Genomic DNA, 19,098 nt, shown 5'->3' on the forward strand with positions numbered 1-19,098 from the left:
GATCCTGTATTTGTACTATATTGGCTTCACTCTGCATATTATATCTGAAGTGTCCAGAATAATTACTATGTGTAATATAAATACCCCAAGTACTGGTCCCTTCCTATGACTTCTGCTATGTGTCCCACATGTGCAGTGAGAAAAGTTCCAGGATGCCTGGAGCACAGCAGTGAGGCAAAGCACCACGGGATACCTGCCCAGAATTCTGCACAATTACTTTGCATAAAGTCCATGCTGCTGTGTAGACACATTAATCTGTTCTGAATCTGAAAACAGTGGGCCATATGTATGCAGTTATTGCATGCTATCGAATAACAGTTAGTGTGCAAAACTCTGAATTTAAACCTCCCCTGTAGACAGGGCCATGGAGATGCAAAGAACCCTCTTTAATTGAGTCTTTCCCTTGCAAATGCAGAATATAGTCCCATCCTGTCCCCCAACATTAAGATATATCTTATATTAAACTTGTACTATGCTTGATTTTAATAAATAAAAAAATTAATTAACTTCAAGATACATGTATTCACTTAACCATTGATTTGAGGGGGTGTAGAAACATTCCATAAAAACATACCACTTTTAGAGTCTTGTGGCACCTTATAGACTAACTGACATATTGGAGCATAAGTTTTCGTGGGTGAATACTCACTTCATCGGATGCACGTCATCTGATGAAGTGGATATTCACCCACAAAAGCTTATGCTCCAATACACCTGTTTAGTCTATAAGGTGCTACAGGTCTCTTAGTCTGGATCTGTAAAAGCAGCAAACATGGCTACCCCTCTGATACTTGACACTTCGTTTTAATTTTCCAGCAATCGAACTAGATCCTAACTATATCAGAGCTCTGCTGAGGAGAGCAGAACTATATGAAAAAACAGAAAAACTAGATGAAGCCCTGGAGGATTATAAAACAGTCCTAGAAAAAGATCCATCAGTACATCACGCAAGAGAAGCCTGCATGGTAAGCATTTACACCATACTCACCATAAAATTTACATATGCAATGCATTGATACTACTTATGCAAGCTGCTTCACTCATTGAGCTTTGACTTAATTCTCACTAGTGATGCAAGCAGGCTTAAATCTCAGATCATGATGTATTCACGATAGCCAGATGTATATCCTTATTGACTCAGGATATCACAGTTGCCTAATGTTGGTATTAATAGCAAAGTTGCAACTAAATTTTCTTTGTGGCTCTGAAAACTGATTGGGTTTCTCTCATCCTGCCTTCTCACGGCCTCCCTCCCATGACATTATATTACAATTCTTCATGACTTTTTTTTTTTTAAACCATTTTATATCTACATAGTATGGAACTGTTTAACCTTTATAAATGGGTGGAAGTAAACATGGGTGTTCCTACCTGCAGGTGCTTGGCATATAATGACTATATGTAAGTATGCTTTACTTGTTAAACTGGGCGGAGTGGCTGTTTATCACTCATACGCTATCGTCCTTTGTTATCTTTGTTACGTTTGATGTTTAATTTTTATTCTTTCCATAAAATGAGCAGTAATTTATAATGTTCCCATGAGGAACCATGGCAGGATAACACTGAGGCTTTGTCAGAAACAAAGCTGAAAGTGAATGTTTATACATGCTTCTGTGATCAGATTCCCTTCAACGTATCCTCTGTAGAATACAATATTCAGATAAATAGCTAAAAAAATCATGATTCAAATTCTGACTTATTGTTACACCTATATATTTGCCAAGCGAGTGTTCAGGGGCAGGGCATGTGTAGTATGCACCATGCACTTGAGCTCCGGGCCCTGGAATGGAAATCATATCCCACACCACCTCTGCACTCTTGCAGAAGTAATGTGCAAAGGCATCTGGGATGGGAGGAATTGGTAGATCAGAAAAAAGGCACACAATAACATTGCTTTTGCTAGTTCTTCAGTTGGCTGGAATTTATGAAAAGCACTATACTATAAGACCTAGGTATTATAATACCGTAAGACCTAGATATTCTACTGCAATCGTTCTTCTGAATGGTGACTCTGTGGCCAAACATCTCTACCACACACTTGTCTTTTTTCTGAGGGAGATGGACATTAATAACTGGAATTCAAAATATTAATTTCACTTTTGCCTTGATCATGTAATTTTTGAGGACACCAGAAAATGGACTTGTAGCTAAACTGATAACTTTGATTGCGGCAGACGTAAAAGATCATTCAAAATCTTGAGTGTTTTGTTTCTGAAAACTTTTGAGTTATTTTTGCTAGTAGCAGTTGTTTACATCCAAGAGCATGTCCTCTCATTTTAATGGAATGTAATCTTGTGGTCATAAACAGAAGCACCTCCTGATCTAGCTGCTTTCTTCATTAATGAGCAAAATGAGGTGTGCGGTTTAATGCTAAATCCCATGTCCTTTTCAGTTAATGTTACAAATAGCTGTGGGATTGAAGGTACCTTGAAAGATTCTTTTGTTATATCCATTGGTGTAAATAAGTACTCAGAATGTTTTCTTTGGTTTTTGAACAGTATGGCTTGGAAGAATAAAGGTAAATGCTTAACTTCCTGGAACCCAAATCTGACCTGTATACAGTCCCTAGTCAATGGGGATTTAAAGTCGCTGCCATGGACTGTTTCCAGGTTTTAAGCAGCTATTTGTGTGACGTTCCAGCAGGAAGTGCTTTTCTGACGGTATTTAGCACTTTAATTCTTAGTGTGAAAAGTGGTGGTGGATTTGGTAGATTAGAAACAGTCTGTAGAATGTCCAGGGAGGCAGGAAGGGATAGGTACTCTGACTGCTCCTCTCAGAGGCTGCTTGTATTTTCCACTGTGAGACATTCTGCAGAGCAGTCCAGACCAGTGAGGGGCTGACACCCCTGTCATGCCACTTTGGGTGCCTTGCAGTGCTTTGCTATTGTAGCTTCCAAGTTGGGTTGCTCACAGCCTGCCAGCATGCAGGTCGCACCCAGCATGTCAACTGCAGTGGGAGCTAGCTGCAAGTGCTCCACCCACTAAAACTCCAACTACTTCAATACTTGAAATAAAATTGCAGTTAATATGGATGTAAAACAGAGAGAGCGTCCAGTCTGTAGTCTGGCCTGAGGACATTTCCTTGAGCATATTGAGAAGAACATGGATAATGCCATTCTCTGATATAATACATGTTTTTATGTTGGTTGTTTGCAGTTCTCAGACGTTCCTTGTTTTCCTTTTGATGGGTATACTTGATTCTATTTCATATGCATTGTTTACTGAAGTTACCTTTTGATATGTTGTTGTGGAGAATGTGGGAAATTTCTGTATGTGACTCAGTTTCCTCACTCATATTGCTACCCACTTGTTGTGAAGGGTAAAAGTGATGAAGACATGTTGGGGTTGGTATGAATGGACTATCAAGAACTGCCAGCATGTGAATGAGGCTATCTTGGAGATACAGTAGAAGACTAACAACTGGACCATTAACTTTAATGACTGCCAGCCAAGTGGACTGTCTGATCACAACCATCTCCTACCTGCAACAGAGCACAGGAGAGGGAGGAGAGTACACGTGAAAATAGCATGCCTGGAATCTACAACACATGACTGAGGTGTTTACGAGACATGGAAGAGAATGATGTTCCAGCATGGTAGAACATAGGTTTTCAGTCCAGGACTAGTTCGCGAAGGCTAGGGAAATTTTGCAGCAACCATGTAATTTGCTTTGCATGCCTGGACAAAGCGGCACCCACCTAACTAAACACGTTCTGGCTTTTTTACCGTTTGAACCCAATGGCCCTAACTATTGTATTCCAGTTGGCTAATAATGTTTTGCTTTGAAAAGGTTGTCCTGTGTCACTGCAAACATCTGCTGGTTGCATAGCTCCCAAGAGGATAAATCTCCAGTATAGGCCCAAGCTCAAGCTTATTGGGATCTACTGAAGAAGCCAGCGTGGGTTGGGGGTGGGAAGGAGTGCTGAAGCTGGGGACCCAGTCTCAGAGTAATGGAGTGGTAGGGCTTCCTAGATAGGCCCAGTGCCTCCACTTTGCTATCATTGAGAAGGATACGCATCTAGAAAGACTGCATAAATGTCAGCAACATAGCACGCCTGTGGCACAGGTGTTGGTTAATGATGGGATTTTTGAAACTGCTCAGCAATGCCCTAGGTTTTCTTCCATAGAAGTCCGTGGTAAATCTCCCATTGACTTCATTAGAGCAGTTAGGTCAAGACTTAAGAACTTTAAACATCTGACCCTAAAATCGCTAACTTTTATTTATTTTTAAAAAATGCACTTAATGTTAACCTGGGACTCAATCGCACCTTCCCAGGAAAAAAGAAGAGTGTGAACTGAATCTTTTTTTTTTTTTTTTTTTTGAGGTTTTCAGTCATGACTGGCTTGAACTACCCACACCTACCCCAAATTTTGAACATTTAGATCTAGCATTGAATTCAAAATGCTAACTCCCTGTTATGGAGAAGATCACTTCATGAGAATTGGTGTAGCTCCATTGAAGCCCCTGTGTGTACATCTTTAGTTCTAAAATTGTATATGAGAGGCAATTTGATCTAGTGAATAGGACACTGGACTGGGAATGAGGACACCTGGATTCTAATTCCAGCTCTGTTATTGACTTGCCGCATGACATCTCTGTGCCTGTTTCCTCTCCTACCATTTGTGTGTCAATTGCAGGCTCCTTGGGGGCAGGGACTGTTTTTGTGGTTTGTATGCATGCCTTCATGTATTTGTCCAGCACTATTAACTTTGAGGCTCCAAGTTTGAACATTTTGATCATATAATTGAATGGTCTTACATTTTAAAGCCTGCTGGCAGTTTAAAAACTGCTTAAACTTCTGTATAGTTCGATTTGATATAAAACACTCTAAAATTACTTAAATTGATACCCAATGTTCTAATTCTGCACTGTACAACTTAAAATAAATTTCATTTTCTGTTAAAAACCCATTATGCTGCTCTAGGAGTAGCACTGGAAACAACCAGAGAGAACCTTGGCTTGAAACCAGAACTGAAACTACGTTTTTTGAGACTGGATCATTAAGTAGGATTCTCTTCTGCTAGTGGTGTGTGTGTGTGTATATGTAACTCCCACTAATGCTAATGTAAATTGCATATGTCTCTAGATGAGGGCAGAATACCCTCCTAAGCACACAGCTCTTGGTAACAGCCTAGTGAATTGACAAGCTTGTCACCCATCATTAGTTTCATGTGTAACAGATGTGCTGGGGCTATGATGTTCTAGAAATACATGCGTAAATATGTCGTTATCCTTGTTTATCATTTTGCTCTTCACTGAAGCCATGACTTCTTAATCTAATAATTCAGTTAAAAATTCTGGAGACCTTAACTGAGAAATCAATGATTCTCTTACTTTCTGTAGCTTCTAGCATATCCTGTATTTTAGCACCATAGTCCCTAAAATCTATAGGTATTCCTATAATACATGGACTCTTCTTTTCCTCCCTTTTTTGTCCTTGCTGTTGTTGTACTTGTTCTCTTTTTAGCAGAGTCTTTCCTAATTTTTGTTGTTCTTGCAATGTAGGGTATATTGGGGTATTTTACTTCTCTAAAGTGTCTGCATTTCACTGATTTAATATCTGGTACATACTGCAATTTTTCTGGAAAAATGTTCATTATAAAACAATCTGTGCAAAATGTGGGATAGCAAAGTTTCTCAAACTGTGACACAGTGCACCACATCTCTATAAAATGTTTCATGGACCCTTCTTCCATTCAAGACTCTGTAGACCACTTCCCCTTCAAAATTGTATAACCTCTCTGTGTGATACCCACTGCAGTTGATTATATCAGAAAGTAATATTAGGAAAGCATACATGGTGCATCTAAATGCCTCTTAATGACAGAATTATAGAAATGTAGGGGTGGAAGAGACCTCAAGAAGTCATCAAGCCCAGCCCCATGTGATGAGGCAGGACCAAGTAAACCTAGACCATCCCTGACAGGTGTTTGTCTAGCCTATCCTTCAAAACTTCCAATGATGGTGATTTCACACAGTATCTTGGCAGCTGCTTCCAGAGCTTAACCACCCTTATAGATAAATATTAGGAAAAACTTTCTAACATAAATCTTTCTTGCTGCAGATTAAGCCCACTACTATTTGTCCAACGTTCAGTGGACACGGAGAACTGATCACAGTTCTATTCATAACAGACCTTAACCTGTTTGAGACTACTATTAGGTCCCAGCTTCAGTCGTCTTTTCTCAATACTAAACGTGCCCATCTTTATTAACTTTTCCTCATAGGTTAGCTTTCCTAAATCTTTTATTATTTTTGTTGCTCTTCTTGGGACTGTCTTCAATTTGTCCGCATCTTTCCTAAGTAAGTCCCCCAGAATTGGATACAGTACTTTAACTGAGGCCTGACCAGTGCCAAGTAGAGCAGGACAGTTACCTCCTGTGTTTTACAGGTCACACTCCTGTTAAATACTCTCCAGAATGATATTAGCCTTTTACAACTGCTTCACATTGCTGACTCATATTCAATTTGTAATTCTCTGTAACGCCCAGATCCTTTTCGGCAGTATTACTAACTACAAAATGGGGAATAACTGGCTAGATGTGTATTTGGTTTCTCATTTGTCTGTGTTGAATTTCATGTTTATTTCAGACCAATTCTCCAACTTGTCAAGGTTGTTTTGAATTCTAATCCATTCCTTCAAAGTGCCTGCAACCTCTCCCATCTTGGTTTTCATCTGCAAACTTTATAAGCACTCTCGCCACTATCCAAGTCATTAATGACCTGGACCCAGGACTGACCATTATGGGACCCCACTAGATATGCCCACACAGTTTGACAGCAAACCATTGATAAACTACTCTGAGTAAAGTCTCAACAAAGCATACACCCACATTGATAGTAATTTTATCTAGGCTGCATTTCCTTAGTTTGCTTATGAGTGTCATGTAGGACTGTATCAAAAGCCTTCCTAATGAATCAAGATGCAGTTGCTCAGCTGAAAACAGAAGAGCCATATGAACAGCCAGGTGTCAACAAACCACCACAAGTAAACCATAGTCTGTGGAATGTGAGCCACTGGCCATCATTAATGCTAAATTTAACAACATGTTACCAAAAAAAGAAAGAAGGCTTTTTGGCTAGTTGAAAATTCTCTTATTTAAACGGTCATAGACCTTGCCTACACTAGAAAGGATTTGCTGGTTTAGCAGCTAGCAGTGATGCAATTTATACTAGCAAAAGAATTCTTTTGCTGGTATTGCTTAAACCAGTTCCCTGAATAAAATAAGCTATACTGCCAAAAGGAGAGCCTCGTGTTTGGTATAACTGCATCTACATTGGGGCTTTTGCTGGAATAGCTATGTCAAGGGGTGTGACTTTAGAAAAAATAAAACGCCTAGCCACCATAACTATGCCAGCAAAACTTTTAAGTGTAAACTAGGCAATAGACATTAGTTCTCATTGCTAATGTACTGCCTGCAAAACCAATCTAATGTGAGTTTCAGAATCACAAAAGACCTTTTCCAGTGAAAATGTACCTAATGCTGATAGAGCCTGACTGCACGAGACGCTTGACACCTTGTACCAGTCAGGAAGGGACACGTGAGACACTCACGACCTTGTACCGGTCAGGGATGGACACAGTGCTCTCTTTGATGTGTAGCTTTAAAAAGTGCTTTCATGTTGGGTAATTATCCTTATTTTTGTAGTTGGGAAGTAAAGAGAGAGTAAGTGATGCCTACATACCCTGGTTTGTCACCTGTCTTATTTCAGTCCAATTTGCAATATACCCCTTGCAAGATACTGAGGGCTTGTCTACACACCACTGCAGTGGCACACATTAATGTTAACATTGGATCTTTCACTATCACTGCTACTTACTTTAGCAGAAATAACTAGTTCAGTGGGGATCAATATCATTGAGAGGCAGGAGGGGAGTTTAAGTTTTTGCATTCCTCCGTGGGAGCCACTCCTCAGAGAATATCTGTTGAAAAGCCTTTCTGGCTATCTTTCGGTGCATTATCCTGCACAACTGTCTGATCTAGCTGTAAATGAACAATGTGGTTTCTAGAAAATTAGGGTCTATTCCATACCCTAACAGCCCTCACTCCTGCAGTTTTTCTGACTTTTTTTTTTTTAAGCCTATTTTTTTCTCGTTAGTATTGAAGCTCTGGCATAGCAAGACATTCTTCCATGGGTGCAGTAATGGTGGAAACTCAAAGGGGCATCTTTGCCCCCACATACCTGCCAACCCTCTAATACAGGACAGCAAAGGCACCTGGAGTTTTCAAGGACATACTTTTAAAAGCAAAACAAACAAAAACAGAACAAATAACCCAATGCTGATATTTGTAATCTCGTGTCTCTACCAGCCTGCAATGGTCTGTAAAGAAACCTTAAAAAGCAGCTCTCTCTCCAGGAGCTTCTTTCTTTGTTATAAATAGGTGTTTGTTTATATAGATATAAAAAAATGTCAGGACAGCTAACCTACATATAATGGCTCAGAAAGGCTTTAAATTACAGAATGTAACACACGAAGCAAACTTCAGTTCTAGTTCTTTATCCAACTTCAGAAGCAAACTGTTACAAGAAAAGAATAATTTAAAATCCAGCATTTTGAAACTGTAACCCTAGTTTCAGAGTTTTTTATGGTGGTGGTGTATAAAAATAATCCAACAAAATGCAAAATTTTCCTACAGTTCAAACGTTCTGTGTTCAAAGGTTCTAACTGGAGAGGTCTTGATCTTTTAAAAAATGTTCTAATAATTTTATAATAGCATATAAATAAGTTTTGTTACTGTTGATGTTCTTGTGCACTCAACTCTGTGGCTGCAGAATCATTATGTCATGGATTCTTAATAAACTAAGTCTATGTCAAAGCTAGTATTAGGGATCTACTGTGCTTACCTACGTGAGGGAATTGCTAACGACATATTACAGCTATGCGTGGAACCCACTACCTATAGTTAGGGGAATCTGGAACACTCTGTACCCTTCCTCCTACCTGGTATCTCCACCCTTTCCTGAAACTGAGATTCCTCTACCTCTGAATACCCCATTCACTCATTCCCAACTCCTGCTTATCCCCCCTGAAAAGTGAATTACACATATAAAGATCTCTAGAGTTCCAGGAGCAGGTGAGAAGTGAATTCCTCACCTGTTATAATCAGTGATTGTTGTTTATGTATCTATGGAGGGTACTTCTGGAGCTATTCTGTCTCTGCTCCTTCACAGGTCTATCTCCAGCAAAAAGAGTTGCTAGCATTAAGAGCTGTGATTGCAGTTTTTCAATGCATAGAATTACTCCCTTAAATGCTCTGTTATAAGCTGATGAGCACAACAGAAAAATTCCTTTGAATATATATGTGATGTACAATGAATGGATGTCATCCATACTACATTTTAATTTTGTTATAACAGTGATGGTTCTGTGAATCAATATACATTAGACTGCTCCTCTTTTTCTTTACCAAAATGGTAAATTTAATCCCTTAATTCTGTCTTGGTGAAGTACTGTATACACTTACAATGCAACAAACTTCTCGTTAATATTTTCATGGTATTCATCTGGCAAGAGCTCATTGTAGAATGCACTATAAGGGTGTGAGCTGACTTGATGGCTTAGCAACTGTTTTAGGCATAATTTTAAGAAATCCTTGACTTCTAGAAATTTAAGACTTTGTGTAAAATTGCCTAATATCCTTGTTTTAAAATAAACTTGCAAGCTTTCATTGTTGAGGATTGCACCAAAGGCCTAATGCGATACTCAATAGCAAGAAGAGTATGTAACTAGGACCCAGATACTGCACAGTGTGACTTCATATGGGTGCTGGAGTTCCCCTCCACCATGGAGGAACTTGCAGGATAGAGTCCTTGATCTCTAACATTCTGTCATCTCTCAGATTTGGGTGTGTCATGTCTTACATAACAAGGTACTTCTTTATTAAAACAAGAGATCCTGAAGTGCATAAATAGCAAATTTAAAGAACAGCTGGCAAAAGTACCATCTGAAATTTTCTAATATGTTTCATAAAATGGAAGTTCTCTACAATCTCATGCAAATGACCCAGATTCCCAGCAATCTCCCCTTCACCTCCCACACCCAGTATGTCTGTGTTCATAACTTAAACACGGTGCCTGGTTGCAGTCGGCTTTTTACAGTCTCTTTTATCAAGACTAATAAGTGCCACACTGGAGATATAGCTAAAAATAGATTTTGATTCTGTCTTTTTTTTTTTAATTCTATTTGCTTTTCAATTAAAATAGGAGAAAGCAAATAGGCTTCATCTGACCACCTTAACCTAGACATGAAAAATTATTTATAAATGAACGTTGATTTTTTCCCCCATCTAATAGGGCAGATGTTAGGTTTTTTAAACAAGATGGAAATGTCTGTGTTTTACATCTGTATTTCTTTTAGACCTTAAGTAGTGGGTCTACGACCTGGGTATGTGTATGCAAAATACAGTATATACATTTATCTGATAAGATTGCCAAAAGTATCCTTCTGAATCTGGTCTTCTCTTACACTCTTTCAGCGATTACCTAGACAGATTGAAGAGCGGAATGAAAAATTAAAAACAGAAATGTTAGGTAAGTAATTCATGCATATAATTTGTGTGCACAGTAATCTTTATGACAAGTTTTGTAGAAATAACAAAACTGCATGACTAGGTAAAATTCTTTGTAGACAAAAGTGGGTAAATCTCCCAAAGCACTTGTTGTTTAAAAGGGAAAAAAAAAATCTTACTAGATGTCTGTTTTGGGGGAGGAGCTTGTTTTGTTTTTGTGGGTTCTTCCCCCCTCCCTGGCCATGGAAAATTCTACTGCTTGAAATTGCCTTGCTGAAACCATTATTGAGGAAGCAACTGTCAGAGACACTCAACAAGAAAAATTTAAATTTTTAGTACTTGTGAAAAGTGAATCACTTTCTTGCTTGTGCTACACATAGCTCTGTCATGCAGTCTTTCACCTCACAGGGGTGCCGACGTGTCACACTTACAGTGACCAGATGTCCCAGTTTTATAGGGACAGTCCTGATATTTGGGGCTTTGTCTTAAATAGATGCCTGTTTTACCCCTCCCCCCCATCCCAATTTTTCACACTTGCCATCTGGTCACCCTAGTCACACTTCTGACCTGTCCTTCTAGAAAAGAACTCAATCTCTTCTGCAAAAAGAATGTCCGTTTTCTTTTATACCAAACTCTGAAAATAGATGTGGACAAGGGTCTATAAAAATACCAAATTTCCTTTCCCTTCAGACCTAAAAGACTTTCTACCAGTTTCCTAATGGGATAACATTTTTTAAATTATTCAAGTCTTGTTTGTAAAGTGCATAGTCCAGCTGATCAAAAAATGTGAAATATTTTCCTCACACAAAAATCAAATTGTTGGAAACATTTCAGTCTTTTTCAGAAATGTTTCCATTTTTGTTAAACTGGAAAATTTCAAAAACAAATTTGGCAAAGACACATTTTTTTCTTAGAGGCAGTTTTGTGTCAGTTTTTCAAACAAAACTGTTTTTCCAGCTCTAGTGCCGATGTATCTCTGAATCTGCTGTGCATAAAAGAATGGCTGTGAAAAACTACTTGGCTCTGTGACAGTCTCCATCCATGGATCTCAAATAGGAGGGTAAATATCAGTATCCCCATTTTACACATGGGAAAATTGAGGCACAAAGGTGAAGTGACTCACCCAAAGCATCACAGCAGGTCATTAGGCTCTCTGGAAATAGAACAGTCTCCTGACTTCCAGCCCAATGCTCTATTCACTGAACTATGCTGCCTCTCAGACAAATTTGTGCCAAAGGGTACTGTTAATGAAATTGTTCAGGGAAAACAGTCTTCTCATTGATTTAATTAGATTCTAAGTACTTATATGCCCCTGTGATTGCGGTGTCTGAGCACCTGCATGCAATGCTCAGAAATAAGGAAATGGCCAAAAAAAAAAAATAGAATTATTATTTAGTATACATTGGCCAAATATGATTGGTTTTCAGATGTGGTTTTCATGAGTGTAAGTAATCTTCTTGTATGAAGTCTTAGTTCCCTGGCTAAACACAGATGAAAATTGGATGCTTAGAATACTTTTTAAAAAATAGTAATTGGAATATTGGATGCAATTTTCAGCAGCCCAAATATTGCATTCTCTCTTGTATTTAAAGCATAGTGTTAATTGACATCTAGTCAGTTTGAAAATATGAGTTGGTAACTGTTGGTAGGCACTATGCCACTGCCAGAGTTGTCCAGACACTTTTGGTGCTTTTATTATTTTATTTTCCTTATTTTATTATTTTTACAAAAAATCCTCTCTCCGTTTATTATTAATGTTGTTTGGAAGATGCATACATAAAAGGGCAAGTGATCACACAGGGCACAAACTGAAACTGACTATACACAGTGCTGTTGAATGCACAAAACAAACTGAAAAATCTAGAAACAATTTTTTACTGATCTGGTTAGTCAGCCTCAGGTTGATAATAGTAGCTAAAAAGTTCTCATACGTGTGTGTGTGTGTGTTAGTTTTTTTTTTACCCATCCTTTGAGTAATCTAGTAAGAGCCAGGTTAAAAACATTCCATCTGTCTTGTGCACTGTGTAATCCCTAGGAAGGAAGGATTGTTTCAAGAGCTTCTGCTGAAGTCAGTGTTTTCTTAAATTGAACTCTGTAGAGCAGTGAGGCTGAAAGCTGAGTCCTCCAGCTACTCCTGCTCTGTACTTGTCTATTCCCAGTAGCCTTAAGTGAAGTTGCATATAATAAGGATTTCTAGAGCTGTGGCACGTTACCAGTTTCAGCAGCCATATTTGTAAGAGGCTCAATACGATGTAAAGTGTGGTGCTGATCTAAATAAATTATGAAGGTGGATGATTTGAGAAGGAAGATATTTGCTTTCAGGATTTGGGGTTAGGTTTGAGTATAGTGAGCTAGATATCTATCTGTGTGAAAAAGGTCTCTGGAGCTTTTGGGGGACTTTGTTTTTCTGTCAGAATTATTGCTAATGGTACTGATGGCAGAAAGATTTCATTCCTAATCATGTGAGGCTGTGTTAAAACAATAGACTTAGCAATGAAAGCCAATGAAAGCCCTATCCTGTGCTTTTCACTGATGCAGAGAGGAGACTTCAGGCTACATCTGATCTCACTAAATCCAGTGAAGTTCTGGCTTTTGGATTTAAATTGGTGTAACTGAGATCAGACTCTGGTCCTTTGTTAGGAGTTTTACCTCCAAATAAGGAGTAGAGTCCCTAGTGCCAGAGCTGAGCAATGACTTAAGTCCATCAGCAGTCATATACAGCTGCATGGATGCACGCACGCAGCCAAGCTGCTGACTGGATTTCTGGGAGATGTGGTGAGGCATCCAACCCTACATGCATTAAATTTACTTGTGCAAGAGATGTTGATTTGATATAGTAGTCTTAGGGCTTGACATAAACTGTCGGCTTGACATAGTGTCTTGTGCCATGAAAAGTACTCTGTAACACCTAAGTATTATTTTATTTGTTCCATTAGCAATCAATGTTGCAGCAGGTATGTTTGGAGAATCATTGTAATACATAGGCACAATAGGAGAGTTAAAAACTACATTTGGAAAACTGATTTTTGATCAGGCTAGTCCCCTGAACTTGCCACTTCACAGTAAAGTTCCTTGTACCCCAGCTGGGAATGGGAGTCTTGAGGCATGGCCATTTGAAGGATGTGCTGTGGTCATACAATTAAAACGTGTACGCAAGATACCCTGACTTTTCAGAGTTACTCCAGATAGATAAGTGTTACCATAATTAGTGAGTAATGAAATTAGAGGGGGACCTGAAGTCTCTTCCTCCTGTATGTGCTTTCTAGGCTCAAGCTCTTTCGCTTACTGCAAGACAGTCCCGTTCTTGAGAGCAGTAGACTTAGCTACATGAAATCTCACCCAGCCAATCTTCATCTGTCTGAAACATAAATTAGTTTTTGTGACTCTTTGCTCTGCCTATCAAACGTGCATTATGCATCAACAAAAGAGCTTTGGTCCTTTTTTAAAAATAACTTTTTAAATTTAAGCTTCTAATTATTTTTTGAAAATTTCTCATATTTGCAGTACTTTGACAACTGTTTTCTTCACCACCTTTCTTAAGGCACTTACACAGTGAGTACATGGTAGATCACCTTGGGTGCTAGTGATGAGAATGCCCCTGCCCCACTCCTCTTCTCAGGGGCTGTCAAAGAGAGTGCAATATATTTAGTGCATCTCTTCAAAGCTCTGGCAACTTAGCCCCTTTTCCTGTAAAAACTAAGTATGCACTTAAGTCTCTGCAAGATCAGGGTACTGGAGAGCAGCTAACAGCATTCTTTGGTAGGGGTTCACCATGTGGTTTTACAGATTAAAGTCTGTCCACCATGGCTAAAGCAACGAGTAACATCAATTTCCTAGGTTTTTATTCTTCTAGATAGAAATATACTCTTTCCCAAGGACAGACTTAAATCAGCAAACTAACACCTTGTCTTGAAAGCTACACATAGGTATAAACAAACCTCAACATTTTAATATGTAGAGTTAGTTGCTCCTTTCCCAAGTGTTGCATAGAGTGTTTCCTGCTTACTCTTATTCCGCTGTTACTTGTTACAGCACAATGTGCCAGGAGCACAAAACCACAGCATTTTAATCAGTTGTGTGTAAATAAGTCAGTGTACACATTCTTGCCTGGATTTTTCTTATGGATTGCCTGGCTGGGCATTTTTGCATGTGAATGTGTTGGTGCATATGGCAGTAAACCACTGACAGAATAAAGATGGGAACATAAAAATCACTTTGGTGTCAGACTATGCCTGTTTCTCCTTAAAGCTTTAAACTACTGTAGAAATACCTAAAGACTGGCATTCACATTAAGTGATTTTCATGCTTCCAGCCAGCCTCTGCAGATGACTGCTGCCTCTTGCCTGTTTGGAATAATCACTTGACACTAACTTCTGCTTTATCAATTTCACAAACATGGCAAAAGCTTAACTTTATGCAAATCTTTGCAGATATACAATATATTTGCATGACTTTTATTTGCTTTTGACTTCCTCAGTGTGAACACCTTATGCCTAACTTAAGTTGCCAGGACATGAACATTAGAGAGACAAGGTAGGTGAGGTAATATCTTTTATTGGACCAACTTTTGTTGATGAGAGAGAGAGAGACAAGCTTTCTCTCTCACCCGCAGAAGTTGGTCCAATAAAAGATATTACCTCACCCCTGGGACAGACATGGTTACAACTGTAATGCATAGGACATGAACATGCAGTAGCCCATCTCAGTTTGTTTTTATTTGCTGCCTCTCTTTTGATTGATTCATTGATGATAACCATAACCCACCTGTTTACTGGAAGCTTAAGACCTAAATGCTGGTTTTTCAGCAGTTTGCTGTTTATGTACAGGTTTTCTGCACGTACTACAAAAGGAAAAGAGAAGTATCAAATTGCCAAAACTTTCTATACAATCTGTAGGCAGTGTGCCGCTTGCACTGTTGCCCAATCTATTTGACCCAATTCCTCCTGTTCATTAAATTTGCCAAATCATATAAAAAGTAATGGATACCTCTGTGTAAAGGGCATAAATAAGAGCACACCAGAAAACTGCAAAGTGTGCTTAGTGCATAATCACATTAATAACCAATAGGAAAGCCTATCAAAACAGAGCACCTGATTTCCTTTCTCACAAGCTTTCCTCAGCACCTCTTTTTTTGCCAGCTATTTGAGATCAGCAAATGTTCATTAGATTTAGTGCCTAAGAGAATGAGAATTGCTCCTTTCTGCTAGAAGGCAAGCTCTGACTAGTCTGCTAAGCCCTGATGCTACAGATATGGAGAATGTGAGATCATGTGAAATAGTCGGCAACTAAATCTACATCAGTTGTGAGCTTGCTTTTTACTTCATTTTTAACACATGATTGAGGGAGGGGAGCAGACTTGCCCTGCTCTTTTTAACTTGTTCACTTACGTTGTTAGAAATGCAGTACTTTGCTCACGGGTGAAAACTCATAATGCAAATTAATATGCCTTGGTTTTTTTAATCCATTAATATTATGTTTGCTATGTAGAACAGGAGAAATTTCAAAGCACTGTTCTGCTTATCTTTTGATTTCTAAACAAAACAGGTAATATTTGCAGGTTTATATTAGAAGAATTACAAGACTCAGTAGCGATGAATATCAGATCTGTTCATAAACAAACTAACAAGGTGTACTCCTGTGTATCTGTCTACTGATCGTGATTGCCAGGGGGAGTTAAATTTCATCCAGCTGAATGATAATAGATTACACACATTTCTACGCCTCATTTCTTGATTTCAGCAGTATTTGAGAGGTTAATGGGGAATCTGTAAATAGTTATAATGTATTGTCTAATAAATTCTTATGGTGAAACTCCAAGTAGAGAGTGGACACAGTAGATTATGTGCGAATGATGCCTTTTAAAATGTCAAGATTAATGTCCATCAAAATAACCTTGTTGTGAGTAAACACTAACTCTCTGAAAGAAGAAAACCTGACATTGCTCCAGGACAAATAAGCACTTGACTGCTGAGAGGTAAGAACACTTTGTTGCTGAGTCACTTGTGTTTCCAAGCACAGTTATTCTTTAAGAGATGGTGTGTGTGCACGTGTGTGAGAGAGAACAAACCTTAATCCAGTAGTGAGGGGGTGGGAGGGCATGCCCTTCTACAATGATGGGTTTATGTGCTGTAAGCAGAAGGAACTGTGTTTGGGCCAGAGTTCCTGGAAAAAGTAAGTCTTTCATTTTGGACTTAAATGAGTAGCAACAAAAGAGGCCGCTATGGATGTCTCAAAAAGACTTAAATCAGAAGATGGACTGTAACCCAACTATTGCTTAATGATTGAGCAGATTTCTAGAGAGAGAGGGCTTGAAATATCAGATATATTACACAGCATCTGGCTTCCAAAACGAATGGCTTAGCTTGCAAGAATACCAAGAGAGTTATTTTTTGTTTGTTGGCTTCAGTATGACCGGAAAAGGGCCGACACACTAACTCTGATTAGAAAAGGCCCTTCACTGTTTCCTGACACAGGACTTATCTGCATACTCCTGGGCCAGCTGCAGCGGTTGGATGATTCATAACTTGTTTACAACTGGCTCCAAGAATGTGCCAGAGATCCAAACTATGCCAAGATTCTTCTACTGTTAGACAAAGACACTGCTCACCCAAAAGATTGAAGCTAAGCAATGACCAATTCTTTGTTTCCAAATACAAAGGTAGCTATTTATCCTGATGACATAGACACTATGAAGAACTTCCAAGTTCTATGACCAAAAAGCTTTCAGGATGCAGTGTAAATTATAAACTACTTGTCTTAATAGTTCATTAGTGAGGTTAAAGCAATGGCCGTGGTACTAGGAAGCTAATCTAGCTGAGCCTCTCACTGAGTGACCTTAGCCAATTCACTTGATCTCCTTGTCTCAATTAACCCAGATGGAAAATTGAATTAAAAGCAAAGATTGCCCTGAAAGCCAGCTACTCTGGTATAGACGAGGTCTTTCTGGATAAAATAAGCTGAAAGCCTGATGACACTGGCATTGTTTCTGCATAAATATAGTTATCTTAAGACTGCAGAATTTTGATGTTGATCTCCAAAGACCAACCTAAATTCACTGACTCTTTAAGGAATATCCACTAGTGAATTAGCCCTTTGAACTGAAATCTGAATTATATGGAAAACAGAGGAGTATAGATGTAGAAGTAATAATGATTTTCATCAGTTATACTTCTGAAAGACCAGCCACTGCATGGAACGGAGATGTGCTCAAGCAACTGACTTTCTTTACCTTTCCTTTCTGTTCCCCATTACCCCCCCGAAACCCTAAATCGTCTGAGATTGATTAAATTACAGTGGAAACAGTGCTGCATTTTTGGTCTATTGCAGGTGGAATTTAAATTGATCTGAAATACTGTCATAGCATACAGCAGTCCTCGTAGTTCCACTTGATTGGAACTCAGGAGACGGGAGTCCTGTTCCCACCTCTGTCATAGACTTGCTGCGTCATCTCTTTCCACCTGTTTCCCCATCTTTAAAACAGAGATACTTCCCTGCTTTGTAAAGCATTTTGAGATCTGATGTACTATATATGAGCTACTTTGTACTGTCTGGTGTTTGTACAGTGCCTAGCACAATGGGGCCCTGATCCTGCCTAGATCTGTGTGCTGCCACGTTGCAGATACATCATTTTCATTGTGCACAGTGCAAAATATGAGACTGTCGTCCTTCAGAGGTGGTGAAGTCATTTAACAAAAGGGCTAATGTCATCACTGGTTGTTATAAACAGGGGAATCTTGAGTAGGTGTAGGGAGGTTATGGTACCTCTGTATTTGGCACTGATGAGACCACTACTGTATCCAGTCTTCGTGTCCACAATTCAAGGAGGATATTGATAAATTGGTGAGATTCAAAGAAGAGCCATGAGATTGATTAAAGGATTGGAAACTTGCCTTATAGTGGTGGACTCCAGGAGCTCAATATACTTAGCTTAACAAAGAGAAGGTTACAGGCAACTTGTTCATAGTCTTTAAATACCTACATGAAGAACCAAAATTTGCTCTTCGTTCTAGCAGACAAAGATATAACAAAGAGAGATGTTCTAGTTCAAACAGGAATTAATTCAGGGAAGTTCTGTGGCCTGTGTTGTACAGGAAGCCAGGCTACATGGTCACAATAGTCCCTTCTGGGTTCATAATCTATGAATTTGTACAATAGTTCTTCGAGTGCTTGTTCACGTCCATTCCACATTAGGTGTGTGCGTGCCGCGTGCACGAGCGTCGGAAACTTTTTCCCTTAGTGGCTCCCAGCGGAGCCCCCCGAGTGGTGCCACTGCGCCGTGCATATATACCCCTGCCGGCCCGACCCCCTCCAGGTCCTTCTTACCATCCGTGGTGGCGTTGGAACACCACCCCCCCCTCGTAGAAGAGCAGTCCCCTAGCCTTTACAGTAGCTGTTATCAGTTTGTTAACATACCTGTTGTGGACACTTAAATCATTAGGTGCTTGGAGGCTTCCAGCACCTGCCCCGGGCTGCAGGGCATGCCACAGGCCCACAGTTTCAAGGCTTGCGCCATGTGCCGCAAACCTATGCCAGTTAGTGACCCCCACGACTCATGTCTACATTGCCTGGGGGACAGACATCAAACTGA

The 19,098-nt window shown here is 39.3% G+C and overlaps 1 protein-coding gene across 5 annotated transcripts in view; it reads left to right on the plus strand.

The window, feature by feature from the left end:
• The window catches only part of TTC1 (tetratricopeptide repeat domain 1), a 65,921-nt gene that overhangs the window by 16,460 nt on the left and 30,363 nt on the right, over positions 1-19,098 (plus strand). For 4 of the 5 annotated variants that reach the window (XM_073355871.1, XM_073355867.1, XM_073355868.1 and 1 more), the window contains exons 6-7: positions 817-965; positions 10,479-10,533. In XM_073355871.1, coding sequence (XP_073211972.1) covers positions 817-965; positions 10,479-10,533 — 204 coding nt within the window. Of the gene's footprint in view, positions 1-816; positions 966-10,478; positions 10,534-11,468; positions 11,564-19,098 lie in introns of those variants that run through there. The other variant, XM_073355872.1, reaches the window with a different exon arrangement.

The sequence above is a fragment of the Lepidochelys kempii genome, chromosome 8, assembly GCF_965140265.1.
Source record: "Lepidochelys kempii isolate rLepKem1 chromosome 8, rLepKem1.hap2, whole genome shotgun sequence".
Taxonomy (NCBI): Eukaryota; Metazoa; Chordata; order Testudines; family Cheloniidae; genus Lepidochelys; species Lepidochelys kempii.